At 38.6% G+C, this 26,005-nt stretch overlaps 1 protein-coding gene across 1 annotated transcript in view; it reads left to right on the top strand.

Moving 5' to 3' along the window:
* Positions 1-23,384, top strand: part of sowah (ankyrin repeat domain family member sosondowah) — a 227,134-nt gene extending 203,750 nt beyond the window's left edge. Inside the window, exons 7-9 of the mRNA XM_071587124.1 lie at positions 19,200-19,211; positions 19,372-19,386; positions 23,283-23,384. Coding sequence (XP_071443225.1) covers positions 19,200-19,211; positions 19,372-19,386; positions 23,283-23,384 — 129 coding nt within the window. The remainder of the gene's footprint in view (positions 1-19,199; positions 19,212-19,371; positions 19,387-23,282) is intronic.
* Positions 23,385-26,005: the final 2,621 nt, after the last annotated feature.

Raw genomic sequence — 26,005 nt, 5'->3', positions numbered from 1 at the left:
TGCTTAAAATTTTTCATGAAGTTTAAGTAATGGCAAATTGTTTATGAAAGGAATTATCTGATGTTATATGGTATCCTAAATTCAAATCAAGACATTTTAAGAGTTAGTCAGCACAGGATCCTCCCTTAAGGCGGGATTCGAGTCGCTATTTTAGCCCAACCTGAGAGGATGCCACCCAGCAAACTGGATCTCAACGTATATCCAAGTTACGGTGATTTATTTCCTTATGATACTAGTCTCTACTTCGTGGTTAGTTTCTTATTTGATTTCGTCTTGGCTTGTTAAACAAGTAGCTGATTGCCAATGGAAAATAAATTTTGGAAATTTATGAACTTGCAATTTCTCCACTCGCTCCACAGCTTGCTCTCTACACTATATCAGTAATTTGAAAATTATTCATCATTCCTGGTTACGGGAATGAAATAGGCCTATTAAAATTCCAACATAAGGGGAAATCGGTAAACCGGACGAAATCGTTACCGTACAATTACATCGTAGTTTCGTGAATTTTTTTGCACATTAGCATACGCATTGCCTCCCCTCGGGGTATTTATGGTAATATTTCACCCTTTTCTCTTCTCTCTTCTCCATCCAATTCCATATTTATACCTTAAGGCCGAAATTCGTAAGAAATGATGAAAATTCGTCCCATTTCGGGTGTAGAATGAATAAAACATTTATTTCAAAACCTTTTTCAGATCGACTACCGGAACAGTAGCAATCGTTTTAGGTTATAAATCAACGAATTGTTGTCGTAACAGGGGAATGGTTGGGCCTATTCATGTTTATCCGACTACTGAAAGGACTATTTCCTCGAAGAATGTGTGAAATAAATATTTCATACGAATAAATACTCACCAATAACTTATGAAATTCACAAATTTGAATGGATATTATCGTAACTTGTTATTTTTTCTATTTTCTTCGGGTAAATTTCCGTCTTCTCAGCTTTGAAATTCAAATCTTCTGTATATATTTTACCGATAGTAATAAAATATTCGTCTTGCTTAGTTTTAGGTACTTGTAGAACACAAAAATAATCGTACGTTGATTTTTGTTTTTAGAATTCCAAGGTTGAAAATGCTCGAGTGAATTAAATGCAGTAATTTTTTTTTGTTTACTTTATTTTATTTTCTAACGCACGAAAATTTGTACAAGCAAGGTAGTCGTACGTAACTTTTTATGAATTTTGTTACGTTTATATCTCCCCAGATGATGCAATTATTGGATTAAGGGCACCTTATGTGTTATCAAAATGACGATAATTGGTAAATTTTGTTGCAATAATGTGAATTTAACCGTATATCAATTTCTATTGAAGCATGTATCTTTAGTTTAGTCCAAAGTTCTACAAATATTTTCAGTGCTGCAATGTATTCAGTTGATCACGTGTTTGGAAAAGTTACTGAGTTTGAGTGGCTGCCTACTTGACCGTATTGCTTTGGCTGCAAGCCAATATGGAAAAGAGATGAAGCTACCTTTCTCTAGTTTTTAATTATTTTTTCACTTGTAAACTACGGAGTCATTTTTGGAAGAAGTACGTATATTTTTTCGCATGTGATCTCTCATAAACAATCCCGCAATTCTTTCTTTCTTCGGCCTCATTAAAGTGCTCACCGAAAGAGGAAAAAAGTGAGGTTAATATACCAGTAGAAATGAGGGAGGAAACACTTTTGAAAATTCCATAAAACTCTTGGAAATGAGTGCATGTTTCCTAGTGAAATATACCTCAACACTTGTCCAAATGAAAAATTCCATCCCGAAAGTGTCACATTTATTCCTTAGTAAGTCTATTTAATAAGTTTATTCTTATAATTTTTAAATGAAATCTTCCAAAATTCGAGGAAAGTTGCTGTTAGTTGGTCTATTTTCCTTTTAACGTCGCTGCATTAGTGCTAAAAGTATATTTTGAATCGGATTTTGGGTATCACCATGTTAGCTAGCCATCCATTTCCTTGTGTTGTAACCTTCGTTAGCTTTGTAATTATATACATTATTGCGGTAGACTATTATTATATAAGCTGCGTCGTTTCTTTAATTCCTAGTAAAGTTTTCTGCCCATTCGAACTCGCTAATTGGTACCTTCGGCAAAAGAGTTACGTCCCTCGGTTCCGTTGCGATGAACCGCGTGAAAAACATTTTATAGCACCAAATTGAATGTTTCACACTTCGCTGCAACCCAGGGGAGATCTTGATTCGGCTTCCAATGGAGGTGTTCTCCTTGTGTTTTTTCTTGTCCATTCTCCTTGACAACAGGTCTAGGAAGAAGCGAAAAGTAAAAGTGGTTTTGTTTTCCAGTCCTTTCCTGAAGTCAGTTTGTTTTATTCGTCCGAGTCAAGGAGGAAGTAAAACGGCGCAGAAGGGCCATTCCATATTGAGGGGGGGCGGAGGGTTTTAAGAAGGGTTAGCTGGGGATGGATATTCCTAAGCAGGCGGCTGTCAACTCATGCGTCTGAATAAGCGCTCCCGCAGAGGTGGGAATGGTGTATGCATGGAGTTGATCACGCTGGCCCTGCGTCTATCTCCTCCTCACCCCCTCCTCCGCCTCCCAAATTCCCACCTGCGCCCCCTTACCTCCGTCACACGAAACCCCCACTCCCCAACCCCCAAGCGCACTCTCCTCCCTCTCCTCTGACCCCCTCCTGGCCTCCCTCCAAGCCCCTCATCGTCCGCCTCCCATATCCTACCATTCCAACGACCCGTCTGCATGTTTTGTAATTATTAGTTTTATTCTGGAAGTCTTCCAGATAATTGAACATCGCAGCTTACATCACGGAATATTACACCGCTATCTCTTGAATCTGATCTCCTCCGAACTCGCTCAAACAACCCTTTACGGACACCGTTCCCGCCCCGGCCCTCCACCTTTTCCCCCGTCCTAATCTGTCCCCCACACCCCCTCGAATCCCCTTCGCCTCACTCTTCATCCTTCCTTCCTGCTACTTCCCTTCTCATTTCTTCACACCGGCCACATAATGCTCAGCCATTCCTCCTTCATCTTTATATCATTTCCACCTTTCTTTCCTCCTTCCCGTCACTTCTTACCCACGTTGAACATTAAAATGGGTGCATTGTTTCCTCTCGTTTGTTAGTATATTGGGGAGGAGGAGGAGGTGGGCCCTATTTGGAATTCTTTTGAGAAAGTAGTTGGTTCCTCCCGGTTCCTCGCGTAACAGGTGATAAACGAAAAAATGTGAATTCCATCCTGGGCTGCTTACAGCAACAAAGTCACCTCCGTATTAAGCAAGGTCATTGCCTTCTATTCATCCTCCACGCTCAGTACTCATTATATTTTGAAGTAATCATATATGAGTGTGTGTATCACGTCCCATCTCTTATCTATACTCCGCTTTTCTCACCTAATATTTAGTCTTGTTTCGCAACTCATTAATATTTTAATTATTTGATGTGCCCATTATTTTAAAGGTAGCAGAGCAATACCTATTTGTTGCATAAATAATGCCTCTGTATTATTTCTTGATATGTTCAGGGAGTACCTCATTGTACTGAGTTAATCATATGTTATATTATTGAATTCCTTTTAATGATATCCTCTAAAGGTATGCTGGAATTTTCACCGCAGTAATTTGTTCCACGCTGCTCTTTGCCATTATACCCAGCTTTTATAATCGAATCTCAAGTATTGAATTCATCCTGGTTTAATTGTACGCGTCATTTTTGCTATGTCTGAGCGTACCAAAAATCAATCATGTTTTTCCGTAGTTGTTTGCATAAGTAGTTTCCAATTGCTTTTTAAACGAATCTTTTTCATCTTATTTCAACCGTTGTACTTTTTTTTCTCCTGGTCCTCAGTCATTCACCTGTTCGAAACTTCACCTGTACCGGCGAGCTTCTTTAGTTATATACTGGCAAAGTTGATATGGCCATAAGATCTCGTATTACCTCTTATCAGGTTGTTTTTTTTTACTCGTCAAATGTATTGAAGTGGAGTGTGAGAAGTTGTACCACTCACGTGTGATCAGTTCAGGTCGAAGTGTTGAGCAAACTTCTCCAGCTGAATGCTAATCAAATGATCCAATGTAGGAATAAATGAAAAGAAATAAAATATTTGCGAATGCGCCAACATTAAGCCAGACATTGTGTAAACTACCTTATCTCATGAACTCTTTAAAATACAATACTTTATGATACGACTTGGATGTTTGGCGTCCAGATATATTTTTTATTTCTTTCCCTGCGGTAGTCATTTTCATCCATCTTTCCTTCATTTTGATCGTCTGTAAATAAAACAGCAACCTGACACATGGCGAACTTTTACAATAGTGTTGGCTATTAATGGTAGTGACTCGTTATTCTGATGCCAATAAGTGGAATAGAAAACTTGTGGCTTGTTTGGATTGAATTTAAGTGAATAGCAATAAATCAGAGTAAAGATGGTGGTGATATGTTTTATACGGTTACCCTTTCTTTCTGTTATTTGATATGACCTGTTAACAATCTACTCTATGGAGCAGGAAGTGAAAGGTCCACGCGACCAGAAATTTCATGTTATTGCGATACGCCAGGTCTTATAGCCAGGTGAAGCTCTTCAGTTCATTTCTCTTCAGCTTACTGTCATCGAGAACTTATGGATTAATTTTTAAAGATTTACATGATAGATGGTGGTTTTGAAATGTGGTGGAGCTTTAATAAGTTAGGAGTGAGCAAACCTGTAGAAAGATACATTGTTAGTTGAATGTTTTGCTCTGGAGAAATTGCTGTGCCAGAATAAGAGAAGTTCTTTTATATAGTTTGTAGGCGACGGCCAATATTAACAATATTCATGAAGTATATTCACTATTCTTTTGATGTTTGCTAATTGAATTAACTTTAGATTAATAATGCATTTAATTAAATATTATGTAATTTAATTACAGACACATTCGGTTTTTCAATTTTATCGCATGATATCATTTTATAGTTTCACCTTTTTATTTAAAAAAAAGAGGTTTTTCAGCTGCGTAGTTGATTTGTTTTGTTGTGAAATTCATGCCCTGGAAACAAGTAAGTAACTATTTTTATCAGTATCAGAACGATTGGCTGGATTTGATTCAACAGTATTTTTATTGCCTTTGTAGTAATTGTTTGAATTTATTGTACTTTGGTGTATGGAGAATTTAGATCGAGCCATGAACCACCGTGGGTGTTCCGGTATAGAGTTCCTCAGTTATAATGGCAGTGTAGGGAGACCAGAAAAAGTTAATTTAATTCTATGATTTACACTTGCCCAAATCTTTATTAACTGGTCTTGTCTCAATCGAATTTTATTTATGTGATGTTCGTTAACAGGCTGTGTACGCTGGCATATTTTCTCACTCTCTTGATAGGACCTAAAATATTTCTCTTTTCCTGCGTCAATAAGGATATGTAAGGAGAAAATTTACCATTTAGGAAACCTCAAGTCATAATTTGTACAGTTTGATATTAGGTGGTTAAATACGAGTTGGTCATACGAATGGCCTAGCTACCGTTGAAATCTCTGCTCTACTGTAAATCACTTAGTCACTACTCTTTTCACGGTTGCCGTATCCAATTACAAGTTAATGCAACTGCCCCAAGACGGTATCGTAAATTGCAATCAAGTTGCCCGAAGTCGTTCGTTAGCAAAACCGTTCAGGTACCCAAAAGGTGCATGCTTCTTTGTTTCCTGCGTCCGCTTAACGTTGATTAACAAGGATCTTAACGACCTCTGTCTACATTTCTTTCATCTCATCAGCATCTGCCCACCCCTTGCCGTAGTATCACATACTCCAAAAAGGGTTCCACCGACGTCGGTCCCGCCTCCTGTCTTCCTTATCCTCTCCGTCTTTCCTCGCCTCCGCTCTTCCATTACTCTTTCTCTACTACCTGTTTAATCGTCCACTAAATCCCGAAAAATGTTTTTCTACATATGTTTTTTACCGCGTAGACTCCGTGCGGAATTACATTAAACTGTTCGTTGAGGAAGACGGACACGGATATTGAGAAAAGATAAATATCTATCTTCACCTCTTCAAGTAATTGGCCCAGGATTCCACCCTATGGCGCCCGAAAAAAATTATTGCATGGAGAGAGAATAAAAAAAAGGACGACTAATGACGGAATTATAAGACGCCCGGGGAAGGAATGGGGGAAGGGAGAAAGGAAATGAGGGCGTTACAAAGGCGAGAGGACGAAGGTGAGGAGCAATGGGGCGTATGGTGGACTGGGGAAGGCAGGGAGAGAGATTGGGTGGGGGGGGGTGGCTATTATCGCGCGTTGAAATCACCTGCTTTCGCAAACGTAATGGTATCACGATCTCACTGCAGAAGGCGGCAATCCAATGTATCAAGGGGGCCTCCATGGTCCTCCTATTCTCACCACCTCCGCCTCTCCTTTTACCATCTACTGCCCACCCCTCCACCGCCGATCGACCTCCTGTGCTGGCTGATCCTAAGTACCGGTTTGCTTCTTGAGATGTGAGTGATGTGCTCGCCTAATATTCGTGAGCTGTGGATCGGCCTCCCACCATTATTTTTGGTGGGTTACGGAAAAAAATCGGCTATTTTTTGTAATGATTACTTCCCTTTTACTCGTGAAATATCTTATTTTTCCTGAAGCGTGTTGAGAGATTGCCTCTCAAGGACGTCATTCGGATAGCCACCTTTCTCCACCTTTTTTTCAGGGAAAAATCCTTATTCTCTTCTTTCTTATCCTGAACGCTTTAAGTTGTATAGTCACTCATATAAAATTTTTCTAACATTTGTTTATGGATTAGGTTGAAACAGTTATATGAGAAAGTATTTTGAGCAGCGTCTAACATTTGAAACTAATAAACTCAATATTTTCTTGGTTTTTTAGAAATTTCGAAAATGTGCAAAGAGATTTTGCAAAAAACCTAAATTAGGTTTTTTGGAGTTTAAAATAGTGTTTTTTTTAGTTCATCTTAATGCCTCCCATGAAAAGTGATCGTTGCTATCTCTTCTCTCTTATCATAGGCTATCTGGGGTAGAGCTGGCAAATGCTTATTTACTTTTTGCGTCTTGTGCATTTGAATTAGTAACAGTGTGTGTTGGCCTTTGATGAGATTTATTGTGCGTCTTTAACCGCAAAATTCTTCCACATTGTATCTAATTTATGCGCACTTTGTTGTTTCTACTAAGTGTATAATGAAATATTACTCTTGTTATCATTGGTAAATGATTATTCATGGGCTTTGTTCATTTGATTTAACTATATTAATAAAATACGAATCTATACTATTAAATACTGCCTTAATTTGCCCACAGGTCTGTAGATGGATTCCATTGATAGCAATTATGTGTCTGCAGACGTACAAGAGTGGTACTTTTAGTTTTTATCACCCTGGACATAAAACATTTTCGATTGAGAAGTTTATTTTATTTGTATTTTTTCCTGAATGAGCTGTCTCAGAGGCAGCATATCCGTAATGCAACTCGGGTACGCTGTCATCCATTGAGGATGGAGGAAAATACCATTAGATTCGTATCCTCCTCGGGGTGGTTTTTAGATGTAAATCCATCCCCTCTCTCGTCTTAATCTCTAATGGTATCGCCTGTATTCATTTGTTTGTCACCTAATAGAAAAGTAACCTTACTGTAGAGATTTGAGACTTACTACCTGTATCTTATCGCTTCGTGTCTTATCCCCTTCGGCAGGAGAGATTAACGTATCTCGCCGATTTCAGTCCTCCCAGGATCCTCAGCCACCGAATGGCTCGTGCTAGTCTCGATATTCTTCGTTAGCGCGATCTGGGTCAGATAGCACACCTCGACTAAGCAGTCGTGCTGTGAATTCACGTTATTTTCCCCCGTTCATGGTGCCCTCACCTGCAGGATACCAGCCAATAAACCTGTTCCCCTTTTTCCTCGTTTCATTGATACAAATGTAACGAATGTTATATCCCACAAAGATGTAGAATTTAATATTTAATTTACCGTAAATCGTAGAAATATCTAAGTGTATTGTGCATGGCTGGACACCAATATATGTCCAAGGTCTACGTTTAATACGAGTGGTAACTTTCATAATTAGGTACCAGATCCATAAATAAATATACTCTGCAACATTATTTTCAACCTTTTCGCAATATTCATTAATTTAGCATTGTTATATATCTCGGGAAACTTTCCGGAAGTTGGTAATAATGTTATAATAATTAAATAATTTTTAACTCGGAAGAGTGTGTTCATCTACATCTACGTGAGACCCTGCAAGCCATCTACAAGATGTTTGGAAACGGGTGCATGCACACGAGGCACGCTAAATACGAAATGAGTTACGGTCAAGTACCCTGAATGATGGGATAGTAGTTTCAAAACTCTTTTATCGTATTGGGCAATGAACAAATACGAGTGTATGATTCCCGGAGAAGAAACCACCGCCATAAGTAGGGTGGTCATAAAAACAAAGAAAAAACGTGATTTCGCTGAAAAATTCTTGGTATATTAAGCAAGAGCTAATCGAATATCAATTACGAAAGGAAAAGAAAAGAAAAAATACCGACACCCTTATAAAATGGTTAATAGGTGTTAGCATAGGTTGAAAATAAAACAAAAAAAGAAGCCTATAAAGCCAATTAACCTAATGATGCTATTTCTTTCGTAGTTTGTGTGAGTCACAGCTGTTTCTTTCTCTAACTGATATAGACATGACGACATCTTAATCTTATCAGTTTTTGTAGTCTCTCTCTCTCTCGTATGTTTCAAATTTACTTACGATGTTCTGCTTATGAGCGTTTTAGGTGGTGTTCCAAGCCTAAATATTTAAACATATATGCACATTGCTCTATTCGTCTTAACTTCTTCTAATAAGTATTGCTGTCCTACGCTGCACGTGATCTAATTCTTTGAGCAAACTTACAACATGAAGGTCCTAAATATTAGTCGCATTCTTGTATTGCGTGTTGGTCCTTAGCCAACGCAATACTGCGACTGTTAACACTGCGTATCGTCAGTAAAAAAGCTTTTCTTACAAGTGGCTGCTTTTTAAGTATTGAATAAAAGTGGGTCTATTTCGCTATATTGGGGAGCATGCGACGTAACTGCAACTGCATTATGAATCGTACCGTCATTAACGACCCCTTGTTCGTGACGGTTTCAAATTCTCTTATTCAGCATGCAAAATTATGGGCTTTTCCTAATGTTTTCAACTTTTAGATGATCATATCAAGGAACACTTCATCGGAAGCGTTTATAAAAACCAGAAATATCTCATAAACCTGAACATTACTTTCCTCTGAGCTGAAAAATTGTAAACAATAAAATCGGGATGTTTTCCTAAGATCTATTTTCTGTATTCATCCTGATTATTTTAAATTAATTCTGGCTATCGACCTGTCACATAAATAGCAAAATGACAGTTACATTTTGTGATATTTTGTATGAAATGGTAGTTTAAGAGATAGGATTCATCCCCATCACTACTCTCAAAAATAGGCGTAATACTTGTATTAAATACTAACCTATCTTTGCATGCCTTATGCTTAGCTATGATTTCCTAAATATTATTCTAAAATAAGATCCTCTCTCCGACTGGATCCTTACGATGGACGATGGTAAAAATTTTATCGAAACCATTGGGGGAACAAACGATTCCACCTGACCCCCTATTCAATAACACGATATCGTTTCAGCTACTGGTATTGGCAAGATAAGTTCATCTAATTTCGATTAAATACGTTCTAGAAGGATTTCGACAAGTGAACAGTTTCTAAACTGGGTGGTGTTTTTGGTGCTTTCCCCTATTTTAGTGAGCGTATCGAAGGACTGTTTCCTTGAAATTCTCTCACATGTGTATTTATTTAAAAATTACGCTCACACTCCTACCCACAAACGCGCGCACACACGCGCCCTAATTTATAGTGCCACTAATTCCGTAATAAATATTCAAAATGTTTTATCAGTCTTAATTGTAAACGTGTGAGAAGGGTTTCGTAACGTTTTAACAACGTATGTAATAATTTTCAGAAGGTATAGCCATCATCTTATTTCAATTTATCACCGAAAACCCCTCACATTTTTCGGTTCGCCCATCCTTATCGTTCCTTCACTTCCCACGCAAACCATATCTCACTTCGGAATTACCATTTTCCACGGTAGTCTTTAACTCTCGCCCACCATTTTTGCCTTACTCCTTTAAAAAGTTCTCCTTTCATCCGTTTCCTTCGTGGCAAAATAAGAGTCCTCCATTTATTTACGTTTCTAGGTATTTCCAGTCTATGGCCTGTGTTCAAGAACTTTGACATATTGGAATCGAGTAGTGCTTTACTGGTCCTCAGCATTTTTAAGGCATTTTTTTATCACATTGTCCGTCCCACGATTGTCTCAATTTGCATTCCTAAACCTTGTCATGTCGTTCTTTTGAGTACACCCCTGTTGCTACCAGAATATTGACTCACTTAACCTTTTCCACGGTGGAGGTCCTTCCTTGGCTACCGAATCCTATTGTCCCTTATGCTGCTGGCCAGGGAGAAGATGGATAGAAGGTAGAGATACTCATTTTTTGAATTGTTAATGTGAAATATTGTTTCGGATTGGTAGGTAGCCGTTTCTTAACGCCATCAGGAATCCTTTGGGAATGGGCATGGATGTCTCTGAGAGCTATTTCTCTGGAGCCTAATGGGGGAGAGTATGCCTGAGGAGCAATTAGTTCAGTAAATTAGATTGAAAATACGTTTCTGCTTTGCTCTTTTGAAGCCATAACTCTACACCGTATAGTTTGTAGAAAAATGATGGCATTTTATTTTTTACTTGGTCAGCTTTAAGCTCTATTAACCCAGGCATATTGAACATATGTGGTGTTTGTTAGTTCAGTAGACAGAGCTCTGAGCTAATGGCTAGAGGGTCTCGGCTCTCTATACCGGTTGGGAGGCCATCCTTGGCCCCCGTGCGCACCCTCAGATTTACTTCCGCAGTGTGATTACTCGGGTGCCTGACCTTCCTAAGAAACTACAGGCGGCACAGAGAAAGACATTGGCTGCCCCTCCGTACCCTGACAATGCTTTTATATGAAATTGACACACCCTTATGCTTAGTATTAGGTGGTCTCCAGCTTCCCCTACCAAACTTCGGGTTGATTACTGCGGCTTTTTAAAGTAAGTATCCGCCAGTTTCCACATATTTTAATTTTTGAAACATTCGTTTCATTATTTCTAACCTCTTCATTCATTATTTTGCAGTGAAGAGTCGGAAATATTTTAGCGTGGCGTACGAAAATATTCTGGTGTTTGCAATTTTTTTGAGGAAGTACGTACATGTGTACAGGAAATAATTTTTTGCGGGTTAAGGTACTTTCTCCAAGTTCTTGTTTTCCACTTCAGACATCAATAGTAAGATAAAGTATAGCAAAAGCTGATGGGTTTATCAATATAAATTAATATGGATAAATTAATAAAAACAGACGCGGTCAATGGGTTTAGTACGTCCGCCGTTGAAGCATATGTAATGGAATTAAGGATGGTAGTGACAATCGCCACGAGATTAAATCTCTGTAACCCCAATTAAGAGAATAAATTAATCATTACGATCGTATTATTGCCGTTCTTTTGGGCCTGCATGGGTTGTTCTTCATATTAAATTCATATATCCGTTCCCTGTTGCGTTTTTTATTCTGCCATCGGTGCTTAAGTTGTATATTTATACAAGTGAGATCGTTTTATAGATACTACATTTCTTGGTCTTAACCGACGGTCTAATGCGTTTTGAAATCGCTGGTAAATACGGAGGAATGCCATGTGGATTCATGTCATAAGTTTTATATCACGGTACTACAAGGTTTAGTCTAAATTCAAGTTTTGTGACAACCCTGAAAATTATACATAATAAAATGAAGAGTTTTCAATAAAATTGCCAAACTTTTTATAATGCAATTATTTAGTTAATGATAGACAATGAGGAAATGATGCTTCATTGTCAAAGCACATGATGCAAGTGAAAATAGCTTACACGTTCTAAATTAACCTTTTTAGATATAGAAAATTTAAATAAGCATTCTGAAATATTTATTATTTTACTTCACTAATTCCTAAACCCTTAATTTTTAACTAGGCTAACGAATAAACATGTTCGGTTTCTATTCTTTTTTACGACCTTTTCTAAGGTTAATTCTCAATCTCTATCCAAAAAACTAATATATCGGTGAAAGAATTCATCAAAAGAAAATTTGAATAATGAAATGAGTGACTACCCTTATTTTAATCTTTTTCTCTCACCTCCATAATTCATCAGGCGAATAACTTGGGTGCTCACTGCCTATATCCCGACGCTCAAAGCCGTGACAATCCATGTCTTTTGCATCTCTGTAGTCGACCACGTTTTGGAAAAAAACCCGCCCGCACCCGTCGTGGTAAAAAATCTCACGTGGAATAAGGAATTTATACTTAAACGCGCGTATATGGCAAAGACTAGTGAATAGCCGATGCAAAAAAGTGATTTTCCTTGGATCGTGTGAGTTGAACGACTCGTTGGTCGTCGACACTAATTGAAGTGTATTGGAGTGCGGTTTCGTGGGCGTCTATAGAAGGGTAAACTGTGGGAAAGCTTTGCCTCCAAAAGAACGGAAAAAAATGCAAGAATACTGGCTTTATGAGATGTTCCGATGAGGGCTTCCTCCTCCCCCTTCCAGCGAGTTTCTCCCCTCTGCCGTAGTTTTACGGATGGACGAACTCTAGCCGGTATATTGACAGTTTTTCTCTTACACTTTTTGCAGTTTCGCTCGTTTTTGTTTCGCTCGCCTCTGGCTGCGTGCAATTATTTTTTTCTGCTTCACGAGAGATTTCTCGAACGGGCACTTGGACAGCCTGAAATTTGCATTACATCAAGTCATATTTTCATGATCTTGCTCATTGGAGAATTTTTTCTCTCCTAGAATATGGAAACCGTTACAGTAGCTTTTACCTGCTTTCGTGCTTTATCTATTTCCGAGATTATCTCACTTTTTCTAATTTTCTGACATGTAATGTGACTGTTACTGAGTCGATTGAAGACTTAGTCGTGTCAATGATTTTTGTTCCCAGATAGTTTCGGCGTGTGCCCTGAATTATATTTTCGCCTTCAGCTACTGGGTGCTTCAATAAATTCACATAAATGCGTCCTACCTCTTATGGATTTATCTCTTTTCGCCCGTTGAAATGTTGCTGTATCGTAAGACTCCAATTTCTTATTGTTGATAATCTTTGAAATATTCCGTCTAAACAAACTGACATTTCACGTGTAATGCTTTCCTTGCTTTAGTAATTTGACATTTCTTGGAAAATTTTGGAAGAGCTGCGAAATGACTTTTAAATAATAAGTAGGGAAATCCTCATTTCAGTGTTACCCTATCCGACATGATCTTCAGGGTTAGTCTTTTCGATTATATGACGCTCAATCTCTGCGCCAGAATGGAAGGGATAAGTTAAGAGTCAGCAATTAGCTGGAGAAGCATGTTACCATGTTTCACTTCGTGATCGTTTCATGCCAGATTCTTGTATGACAGCGTGTACGAGACCCCTTCATCTGAAAGGAGATTATTATGAAATCACCACTGTCGCTTCCAACTTCCAAACCCTTTCATCTGACCGCTAATTAACTTCTGCAATGGGTTCTCTCCTTTCAACCCTTTTTCCCTTCTCTTTTCAATGGACGGCACGAAGTAGGTATATGCTGAGGGTGCGGTGACCTACTGTGGATATGCGAATGAGCATAAGGCTAATTGAAGCCGGTCGTCTTCGGCAGGGGCTGAATCAGCCAGCGGCCGATAGCTGCTTTTCTATGGGCAGTAAAAGAAAATAGTTATCCTACGCCTGGATAAATGATGAGACACAGTCCTCTACCCTTCAGATAAAGGAAGTCCTATTTCACAGACTGTTTTTTGCAGGACTCTCAATTGTTGAAAATCGTGCCTTTGCTGCTATTAGAAGGATATACGCTGTGTTTTTGTACCGTCTTACCCATCGCGTGTTAGAGTATAAAAAAATCAGTTTCCATGCTTAAAAATTAATGTTTCTAATATCCACTGTCTAGCGCATTTCGCCTAGCCTGCTGGTGGCGAGGGTAGGAGATGGGAGTATTGCGTTAATGGGTTGGGGAGGAGATCCTCAAAGCCAGGAAGCCGACAATGAGAACCTCCGATGTGGCTTTGCCTCTGCCGGCGATCTATCGACGCGACCGTCGCCGTCAGACTTCTTCCGTGAGAATGAATATCTCCCGTGGGTGGGTGACGTGGGGTTAGATGCCGGCCGTAGGTTTCGAGAAGTCCGTTCGATGAGGAAGGAAAGAGGAGGGGGGGGGGACGGGAGCTCTGCACTAACGTCAGCGTGTGACTTTTGTATCGGCCGGTCGGCGAAGTAGTCGGTGCCGTGGGGAGGGTGAGGGGTGGGGAATGTGAATAATAGCCAATATGAGTGGAGGGAGAGTGCGCATCCGCGGTCGAGCCGCCGCTTTATGATCGCGTTCCGAGCCATTGCCGCTCTCCATCCGACGGAAGCGGCGGCGGCGCGTCCCATTCCCACGACCTATGCGTCGCAGATAGGCCCCCCACCCCTCGCTCCGACCCACCCGCCCTCTCCAGCCCCCTCTCACTGCCCCATCCCAGTTCTTGGCTCCTCATCACCTCCACCCTCCTCTAACTAACCGCGATCACTTATGATGTGATGCACCTTCCACGAGCATTCCAATCACTCCCTTCTTTTTTTCAAGACGTGCTCGCTTGACTAGCATGCTTACCCCTTCAGAAGGTCTCCCACGATAGAGAGCAATTCACTCTGCGGCGTGTTCTTCGATCGCGCGAACGCAGGCGATTTGGAGAAATTTCAGTGCGACAGGTGTCGCTCTTGATATCAGGAGGCACAATAATTCCTACCAGTATACGCAAAAAGTAAAAAAGTAGTGTATCACTGTTATCCAAAAAGTTACATCCTTTTGGTAATCATTGAGCAATTTTTTCACAAATTCATGCATCATTCGGTACAATTATGGTGCACATCTTTGCGATGGGAATTATTATTCTAATATAAGTAAAACACTGCAATAAGAGCACTCGCCATTTAATCGATCCATGCATTTTCATTGAGTCGCATAACATAGCAAGGGTACTCATGAAATAGGAAAGAACCCTCGTCTGACGTCTTTGAGCTTTTCTTTGGTTATTTGATTTCTGGTGTTTGATTGTGACTAATTAAGTATCTTTCGCAACGATTGTGGGTAGTTCATTGACTGTTTCTGTGCATGTGCAGCTGTTTAATTAGTAATTTGAAAGAATCAGAAGAACGCGCGAGAAGTGAGAAAAGTTGAACAAGGTCCCTAAAAAGATGAAGAAACTGGGGAATGTTGAATTTAGGTATACACCAGAGATATCGTTACTTGTGAGATCCAATATTCGAATTATTGGCTTACCGATTGGTTAACGATCCAAAACTATGCGTTTGGTGCCAATACTACATACTCGTATTTCAATCATATCTATTGCTACTTCATTGCCCTATTAGAATGACTAAAAAAATACATTTATGGATGAAAATAATAAAAGTTATTATCATTTTCATTTAAACTTTGTACCATTCTCTCCATCATTGAATAACTATAAATGTTCGTTGTATTGTTCCAAGTTTTCTAAATTGCGGAAACCAACCTTCCTAAGCTTATATCCTTCCCATTAAGAAAACTTCCATTGTGTATTTTTCAGTCATTTCTCCCTTCTCTTCTTTTGCGCTCTTTCAAAACCTCTTGACCGCCATGTATGCAATGAAATGCTGTCATATTTGTATCATGTGATAATTTCATTGACTAATATCAATTAGGCGTAATTAAGGACCACATTACTCTGACATCATTATTTTCCCAGTTACAGGGAAATACTGTCCCAGAACATAAAACGTTGATTTCTTTCTCTGCAGAACAAAGCACAGTTTTAATCAGTAACTGCTACAACTTTAGGCAGTGCATAGGAATCGATTTATAAATGCTTGCCCATAAATGTAGGTAATTTGGCTGCGCAAATTGAGGCTGATGTAATGAATGCTTTCAGTTAGGCTTTAGATTCTGAACAGCAGTCTTTCTTAATTTTGAAGTATTTCGATGGAACTTGAATTCCTCGGTAGCGGGTTATTAATTTGCTTATTACCATAGCCTTTTACTTTGCCGCGCAAGGTTTCTCTTGCCGTAAAATTTTCTTTTATCTCATTATTCACTCCCTTTGCTATTATCTTGCCAGTTTTTCCCGTGCCTTAATGCTTATTTCCACCTGAGCGCCCATTATTTCCGAACAGCGAATGAATAAACTGGTTTGTATATGTACGAGCTAATTGCGCGGACTGGCTGCCAAGACGGGGTTCTATCGCACTCATTTTTCGCGTAGTTGTTTTATCGCAGCGGAATTTTTACCGTTTGCCTTCACCATTTCCTTCTGTCCATTTTCACTTCTCTTAATCCTTATTCTATAGCGTTAGTGTGCGTTTTACTTATTTTCATGAGTAGTTGTAGGGTTTACTTTAACCTTGGGTCATGCCTACCCTTGGATGGACTTCGTTTTGGTCTTCAGTTGTAATTTTTTGAGGAACTGCACTCATGTTTTCTCAAAAACTTCATTTCTTGCTTTGATGAACCTGATGGCACGATTAGCTGGCATAAGTACGCAGCTTTAATCGCTGAAAATTTTCGTGTGTAATAGTCACTACTAAATGGAAATTTGGAATTTGAGTATCTTTGGCTTTCATTCTGTTTCCATTGAAGTCCAATTGGTTCTATAATGCAGTATACATTGTATACCCCTTTGACTGAATCTTCTTTTTGAATAGTTGCCCCGATCACCGTTAACATTATGTTTATATAACATATCTATCGGTATCTGAAAGCATTTTTAAATATTCGTAATATATGCTTTGAAGAAGTCATCTAGGAAGCCAATTTTTATTATTTCAACGTCGAAGTGGAAGGTAAAACTATGGAATGAGTTTATTCGTGCGCATTTATTTTTCAAATGAATCATTTGCTGATGCCTATTTAATTGTATGTGGCCCTGTTTGTATTAATTTTATATTCATTTTGTTATGTGCTTTGAAGTGCATAGTGTGAGAAGAATACCTCGGCTCTTTCTAATAATTTTTGTGGTCGTATAAAATCTGCCTATGCCATGTGCATTAGTGCTTATAATCGTGAGCTCTCCGTAATCGTTATGATTCTAATGTAACCACAGTTTACTTATTTTCTGGAAAAGTGTTACATTCTTTTCATTACACCAAAATTTCTATTTCCTTTTGGGTGGATGAAATTCTGTCCACTCGTCATGCTCTTGTAGCTGCATGACTTTGTCCCCCTACATCTCCCGATAATGTGAAATCCTAATGTAGTAAGCATGATTATTCCACTTTTAATGATAATGTTGCTTCCCCTAAAAACCATCTACGAGGCTCTGTACATCTAAATGTTCACTTAATACTTTCAATGTTCCTGAAAAGGCTTGATTTTCTAATTTGCCATACGTTGCCTCAGGCTGGGTACAATTTACCGGGAAATGGTATTTCGTTGTATTTTCTTATGGCTCCAATCTTGCCAGAATCACGACCCTTTATAATTTCAGACTTCCGACCAAACGTTTTCTCAACTTCATCCCTTCCATCCCACGATACATGTCGAACTGTTTTCCAGGTATGATGCTAATCGTGAAGGCTGTACAACTATTGAGTAAGCCCAGCTCGGCAGGAATCGCTAGTTTTCAGTTTTTCTGTGGCCCTTAGGTCACGTGCCGTAAGACCCTGCAAATCCCTTTATCGAAAATCCCTTGATGAGGTGTACTCCCCATGGTTACTGAGTGTGGCGGAAAATATTCTTCCCGGGAAGGAATGGAAAATTGTTTAATTAATATGTTATTTAATACAGCCACATGGTTTTTTTGCCGTGTGGGATTAAAAACTAAGGCGAATACTTCCACTTCGGTCACCACACCTCGCTCGCAGACAGGCTATTAGCTGTGTCGGGAAAAGGCGGGACTTTTTGTGCCAAGCAACAGTGAATAAAACTGTTTCCGCTATCGCGGGTGATGCTTGCCCAATATATTATTTCTCTATTCCTCCGTTGATACATAAGTTTTATGTTACATTTTATACCTTTCGAGATTTAACTCAAAGCATTTAAAATATGGACAACCTTTTTCCCTGTGTACTTAGTGGCGCTCTGCTGGCATCATTAGTGGATCTATGTAAACTCTAAAGGGGGAATGGGATTTACAAATATGAGTAAAACATTTTATAATCTTTTCCCAAAAACATAGTTAAAAGTCATGTTAAAATTGGACACAAACACACTAATTTTCGTCAGCGAAACGCACCTGTAGAGATGATTTTATTCCCGTGGGAGAGCTGGTATTTTCAAACCCAAAATGGAAAAACATACCCCATGCCACTTCCCCCCTCTCCCTTTGGATTCGTCCCTGGTTGGTATACATGTATAGGTTGTAGTAACTTCATGTTTTGTGCTAACACTGCATTTTGATTCGTGCAGTTACGCTTTGTCCATTATTATAATCCTGGATGGCGTGGTCCCCATGCAATCAACTTCAACGCTGTTGAGATGACGCTGATTAAGATGGCTACATTCCCACTTTGAACTAGCTCGCTCATTGTGTTAACGTCCAACAGCGTCTGGAGGCTTGTTATGAATGAATGGTGTACAATCTGTGTCCTAATTCTATGGAAAATATTTATTATATATATATATGTATTATTATTATTTATTTTGCTATTGGACTGTTGTTTATGCTGTCACTGTTTTTTGGTTTTATTTTAGAATATCACGAGATAATTTAAATGTTTTTCATATAATAAATGGCATTGATAATGTGCCTTTTCTTCTGATACGTAACAATAGTACCTATTTTTGATACTGTAGTAACTGCTATGGGAAGTGGGTTAATAATTTTGACCTAACTGGAGACAATGTTCACAATAATTGATTATCTAATATTTTTAACAACTGCTGATTATTTGGCGAGGTTCATGCTCATTCTGCATTTTATTTTCTTTTTCATTTTCCTCTCCAAATCACCTTCTACCCTCCTTCCCGCATATTGCCCTGGCATTTCTTCCTCTAAACCGTCCCCTCCCTGCTTCATCATGCCGGCATCCCAACATTTGGTGCCTTATGGACGGCGGAACGTGATTCCTGTGACGAAAAACCATTGACCTTCTTTATCCTCGTCCACTGCTGAAACATTGCACGGCTACTTAACATTGAATATCGCCAAAGGATCCTACTTCGGTGAGTACATTTCGTTGGTGTTGATAGAAAATATCTTGCATATAATGCACATTTTTTACTTTGAGGATATACCAGTTTAGTTTTTTTAGATATGATAAGGACGAACACGTGGTGTTTATATTTTTCTTTGAGTACTTTATGAGTTTCTTGTATCTAACAGAATAGTGAAAAACAGGTAAGCAAGCATAGTGTATTTGTTTTTGTCATTCGCATTGGTTTCCCAATTCGTAGGTTTTTTAACATTAAGGTCTAAATTCAGCGATCATTGAACCTATGATGAATATGGTATTCATTTGAGTAAGTTTAAATCATAAGTTAATATTTAATGTTGTAATTCACTTGTGTTCATTAGTTAATTAAATTATCGATCAGGTTATGCATGTCGTTGAAAGCAGCTCTGATGCCATATCATTTTCGTGTTTTATCTGGAAAATCCCCTGAAAATTAATTTTTACAAAAGCCATTAACAACGAGACAACGCGTTTATTTAAGTTTGTATAATTTGTGTCTTTAATAAAATCTGCCATGGGGAATCCATGAAAGGATTTCATTAATAAGATGACCTACTTGGATCAATGACCGGCAGTCTAGCTTGTAAGCGATCAGGATCCATATTCCACCTAAAATTTGAATATCTATTGTAACGCGTATGAAAATTTGTAATTGCATCACCGTTGCGGAATGAAATCAGTCATCGGGTGGACGTATGGCTGGGCCATTGGAAAAGCAGAAAAGAAGGGAAAAAATTGCGAAATCTGGAACTGGAGGAGGGTGCTGACGGTCACATGGACAGATGAAATGAGAAATTAGAAATAGAACAGGAATATAGAAGAGGAAAAGGAAATTTGGCACCAAACATGTAATTGTTCCACACACAAGCATAAGCGTGTTTTAAAAAGGGAAAAGGATAGCTTTAATTGCCCTACCATACTAAACATATGCATATTTTATCCAACATTAATAGCCGAATATCATCTGAGGATGCTATTTCAAACTGAGTAATTAACTCCTTATCATTCAGCAAATGTGGGTAAAAACAAAAGTAATTAAGCATATGTAGCTTTTTCAGAAAATGCCTGATTTGAATATCTTTATTCGTGTGCAGTTATACTTTCGAAATGGGAAGGAATTTATGATCACAGAGAGTTGAAACCCTTTCATGTGTGTTAAACTTCTCGGTTAAATATCTAGTCTTCCTATCGATTAATATTTAAATGTTATTTATGTTCTGAAAGTCCTTAAATTATCGTAAATATTGTTATTTTATTAAGAATGATCTGGTATTTTCCCGGCGAATAATGTTTTCCAAGATTATTCGGGTCTCCCACCGGGTCCACGTTCGTAGGTTTGCCGACGTTTCGATGGCCGAGTCGTCCATCGTCTTCAGGGCATGAAGACGATGGACGACTCGGCCATTGAAACGTCGGCAAACCTACGAACGTGGACCCGGTGGGAGACCCGAATAATCTTGGAAAAAATTGTTATTTTATGATTGCGAGTGAAATTTTTTAATTGGAAGTTTCGGAAAAAGCTGAAGCTTAAACGTTTTGGAATGACAGGGCTGATAAGAATTACACAGTTGTGTTGTACAGGCTCTCAGATTGCCCTGTAGCTCTCAGGTTGCTAGATAACTTTATGAAAAGCAAATATTTGGCGCTTGCCTTTCGTAATCCCAAGGGCTGTTCTCAGTGTTTTGTTTCTACGTTGATACTCTCTTTGTTTAAGAACGTATATCATTACAATAAATGCACGCACACAAACATATGTGTGTGTATGTATATGTATGTGTGTGTGTGTGTATATATATATATATATATATATATATATATATATATATATATATACATATATAGATATTTCATATTGCTGTATTAATTTCTCTTTTCATGCAAACCGTCCGCTTTGATCCCCGACAACGCTAATCGAATGCATGGGCCTATCTTCACGCCTGGAATCTTCTCTTCATTAGGGCGTGAGTATCACATTTGAGTTTTTGTTCAAAGATAAATTTGTATTACGAAGCAATTGTGGCAGTCACTAAGAACGAGTGTTCTTAACTAGTAGCTGCTGTTAGATGGAGTGTATATTATTTTTGTAATTTCTATTTCTTGTTGATTTTACGTCATAAGTAAGTGGCATTCATTTAGGATGGAACTAAATTAGTAGAGTGGGTGGCGTGGAGCGACTGTGAGTCTACTCTACTCATAATGTAATGGAATCGAAAGGAATCAACATGATTGTGCTTGTTCGTTGCGTAATATGCCCAAGTTTTTAATATTTATGTGAAGGATTAAATTTCAGCATGTCTACTGCTTAAGGCTCTGGTGATTTCGTGGAATTCCGTACCATGAGAACCTTATTTTAATCCGTACTTTTGGTTTCCCCCTTCATTTTTTTCCTTGTGGAATATCTAAGTTTTCATCGCTATACTCGCAGAACCGGATCTCCTCTAGACGTTCGCTTTTTTTAATTACCCTCGAGCCGTTTTTTTCTTCATATTTTAATTTTACCCTCCGTTTGATTGCATCATCTATTCAGTCCCGCGACCTACCCAAATGTCCGTCATCCTCTTCCGAGCACGTATTTTTTCCATAAACGTTCTCTCGTTATTCTGCTTTGTTTTGCTTCCTTCTGTCTGGGCTGTAAAAATCTCACGCAATCTGCGGACGGTATTATCCTCTTGAGGATGTCGAACATCCACTCGGATATCCCTACCTTCTTACCCTCGCCGCCTTCTATCTCTGCACCGCGGCTGCCTTACCTCTGTGGATATCTCCGCCCACTAATGAATAAGCTACGACTGGGGAAAACAGGACACAAGCTAAGGTATTGCACTGACGTCTTAAGGACTGCCCATCTTCCCTTCTTCTTATTATACATATTTAGCTTCACTTCCTCTTCGTGCACTTGTTTCCTGCAATTGTTTGTAAAATTACCCTTCGGCTTTTTCTGTTCTCTCTGCCGTGGTTCCCGAAGGAGGATGTACTTCGTGAAAGAGACATTTGAGTTTCGACTCTTTCCCCCTTCTATCAGCAAATCTAGAATAATGATACGCTGCCGTCATGATTTTTAGTTATGTCTCTGGTATATTTTTTTCATCTTTCACCTGGCAGAATAAATATCTACTCCTGGTTTTGACTGGAACATAATCGTGTCTCACCTCATCTGCCTTCAAAGTAAAATGCCAATTTGCAGTCTAAAACATATTTTTGGCAGCACTGTGTTTCCAGAGATATTAACAAAAGCGTTGTTAGCATGCTGACTGTTTTGGCAGATTTTTGGGTACCTCGTTGTAATAAATAATCTCCCTATTTTTGGAAATGTCTTTCACTTTGGTTTGGTATTATCAATTATTTTTCCTGAGAGATTTCTTAATTAACATCGCAGTTAATGTATGTCACTGTATGTAATACGTGTTGACGAGGCCAGTTATAAATTTCGATTAACCTTCTAAGCCCCTAGCCAATCGGATCTTTCCCATTTTTTGTGATCACCACAATGTAAAACACGATATTTCAACTCCCAAAATTGAGCGAATCTTTCATATGTCCATTTTGTTATGCAGGTGAAAATATCCCCATATCAGCCTCTCTTTCTGTGCACATTATGGATCCCTTAAGGTCATAAGAATGGTTTAGACTTTCCTTTGGTGATAGTGAATTCGTCAACTAACCAAAAGACAATCCGAGAAAAAAAATTATAATTATTACTTCCCTTAAGTGATTCATTTTATTCATAGATCTTTATTTAAATGAACGTGAAGTAATTTGAATTTAGCCGTTCAAGAATTAATTTAATTGCATTATTTCAGTTCACAATTCTTTGTTGACATAAAATTTTTATTAATGGAATACCTTTAACATTGACTGCGTAAATATATTTTGCGAAGTCGAGCAAGGTTACAGTGATTTCCTCAGTGTAGCTTGTATATTGTAAGATATATTGTTTCCATAATTTGAATTTCTTTTAATCATGAAGTTTTGTTTAACTGTCGTTATTTTCATTTTTAGCTTCAATTTATTGTGATTCAATCTTTTTTCCGTTATTTAATATTCTCTTATGTTTTTCTAGGGTATTTCTGTTTCGTACTGTGTCTTTGAAAATGGTTATTTTGTCAAGCTGCGCGTCATGATACCACGTCATCCGCCTACATATCGCACATCGCAAAAGTAGCATTTGTACTGAGGCGTGTCCTTAGTATATAGCATTCCGTTAAAGTTATATTCGTTCGTCGAGTCTGAACAAGATCGAGTGTGTAAATTGTTTTTTGATATCTCACATGGAAAACTACGAGTAAGTTAGTTATGGAGATACTTGGCGAAATGTGTAAATAATGAGGATTTAAAGTGGGAAGGAAAGGGTGACGTATGCCTTCTAGTGTATAAATTTCATCTGTGGTTAATTGAGGCAAGTGCTTCATTCTATAAGTATCGTTTAGTCATTCTTTTAGCTATACTGGCGTATTTTCCAAGAAAAATAGCAGCATAAGGAACCAAAATATCGGCGACAATGTTGATGTTGCGCGATGTTTTCACGTTTATTATTATCATTTGCTTTTAGGTTCACATGCAAAAATATTATTTTCAGTATCTTGTTGTGAAGGCATATTTTCTTTCGGTTATGGCCGCCGGAAAACATTACTGTGATTTCCCTTTTCCCCGTGGAACTTGGTAAGTGACTCTCATTTCTGAAGATCATTATGGGGCAGTAATATCTAAGATACGACTGTTGAAATTCAAAACGCAGTATAGTAGCAAACGCAGTACAGTATTTTATCTTCCTTCTCATCAAAAGTCCCGAAAATTTTGTGTACGCATGCTATTTGGAAAATAATAAGCTCCTTGCAGCAAAATTAAATGGAGTAATTTAATATGCAAATAAATTATATGCTTAGTACGCGAAGAGGATGTTCGACAGTTTAACTGGACAGTCGAAGAACGAATATTTACATGTGTCATTCATTTTAATTGCGCGCTTCTTACATTTGCTATTATTTGCTTATTCAAAAGATTTTCCATTATTACCTTACAATTTATAGGCATTGATAACGTAGTTCTTTATAATTTTCCCTCCAATAGTGATAGAAAATATTAAATTAAAGAAGTTGCACTTTCTACTTTAGTCATATTTTTAGCGTCCTTAAATATTATTATAAATAACGTCTTCACTTGCTGACATTTAAATTTCAACCTGTAGCACCCGTCGCTTTCTTCCCTCGTCCTAATTTCTTATTTTAATGATAGATGAATGTTAAACTTTTTTCAAGAGCAAATTAGCAAGTTAATGATATATATATATATATATATATATATATATATACATATATATAAACTATTCTAACTTGGTTTACCACACCAGTTCAAAATAGAAGTTGCCTAAAACCATTTGAGCGTGATTTATATATATGAATAATTGCATGAAGTTACGCCCGATGGCATTAATTTCATAATACCTTTGTCATCAAAATGTTATCCTATATGTATGCATCTTATCTAATGTTCTGGGATCATGATATCGTGGAAAATTAATTACCTTATTCTTAAGGGCATCTCCCTAATCTATTCTGGAAACACGGCGGTAGAAATCTAGGGTGTTTAAATCGTGAATGACGGTACGGGAAATCATTTAAGTACTGTAACCTTAAAGACTTTATCACGTGCCTGACCAAAAACATTTTTTTATGCTAAGTATAAGAAGTCGTCTTCATCGAGCTTGAGCGTCAAACCTCCCTTCCTCGGGGCCGTATAACGCCGAAAATTAGTGCAAGATGTTTCTGTTCCCGAAACGAGTCTTGGAGGCATCAAACTCTTGTTTACACGCGTACGGAAATTACAGACCTTCCTCCTGCTTCCCGCCCCGAATATTGCCGAGGCACACTTACAATTCTCGCATCTCAAATTTTTTAACGGAATCCCTTGTTGTACACACATATGGATGTTCCTGTGTTTCCTCCTATCGCATCCCCCGCTCATTGGAGTCAGGTCTCTCTCTTTTTAACCTCTCTGCAGGCATCCCTTTCCACCACCACCACCCACCCACCCCCTCAGCTCCCTTCATTCACGGGAACAGGTGCCCACTCTCAACAAACGCTCCCCACACCGAATCGGCGGAGAACCCACGGGTTTACGCCCATAAATTGTGTCCGGGGCCCTTCTATTCGAGAGAACCCCCTTCCTGATTCCTCGTTGCCTCCTCCGCCGCATCGGCGGTGCCCACACGCTAAGGGGCGCAGGTGAAAAGTCCTCTTGCCAGACCACGCCCGCCCCTTATCAATCCAGCCATTTCTCTCTATCTCTCTCCACCCCTCGCCCCTAATTATTCTGTCCTTCATTTTAACCAGTCCATTCATATCAACGTCACTGGCGACCTCTCTCTCTGTCTTTTTCTCCACCCAAAAAGTAGTTTTTTCTGTTGGCTTCAACTTTTTTAATGCCAAGTTTTTTTCACCTTACACTCAACCACTCCTCCTTTTTTGTGGGGATTGCATCTCGTTTTCTTCCTGTGTCATTCTTACCTTGACAAACCATCTGACACAGGTCCGTTGGGTCCGTGCTTCTTGTTTTAATCTCTTGCTCTTTATTATACTTTTATCTCCTCTCCATCCGGGAAGCCAATTTTTACATTTTATCGAATTTCTTCCTGCCTACTTCTAAGACGCCAAGACCTACAGTGTAGATGGGTTGTAGGACAATGCTGTGACAACCCGAGTTCCATTTTGTTACGTATTATGCAGTCGTTTCCTTTCTCATCCTCTCTTTTTCCCCCTTTGCTGATTCCTCTATCTTCGAGTCGTA

The sequence above is a fragment of the Hetaerina americana genome, unplaced genomic scaffold (assembly GCF_022747635.1).
Source record: "Hetaerina americana unplaced genomic scaffold, ioHetAmer1.1.p SCAF_3, whole genome shotgun sequence".
Taxonomy (NCBI): Eukaryota; Metazoa; Arthropoda; class Insecta; order Odonata; family Calopterygidae; genus Hetaerina; species Hetaerina americana.
Note: the sequence above shows the minus strand (reverse complement) of the source record. Positions and strands in the feature narration are given on the sequence as shown.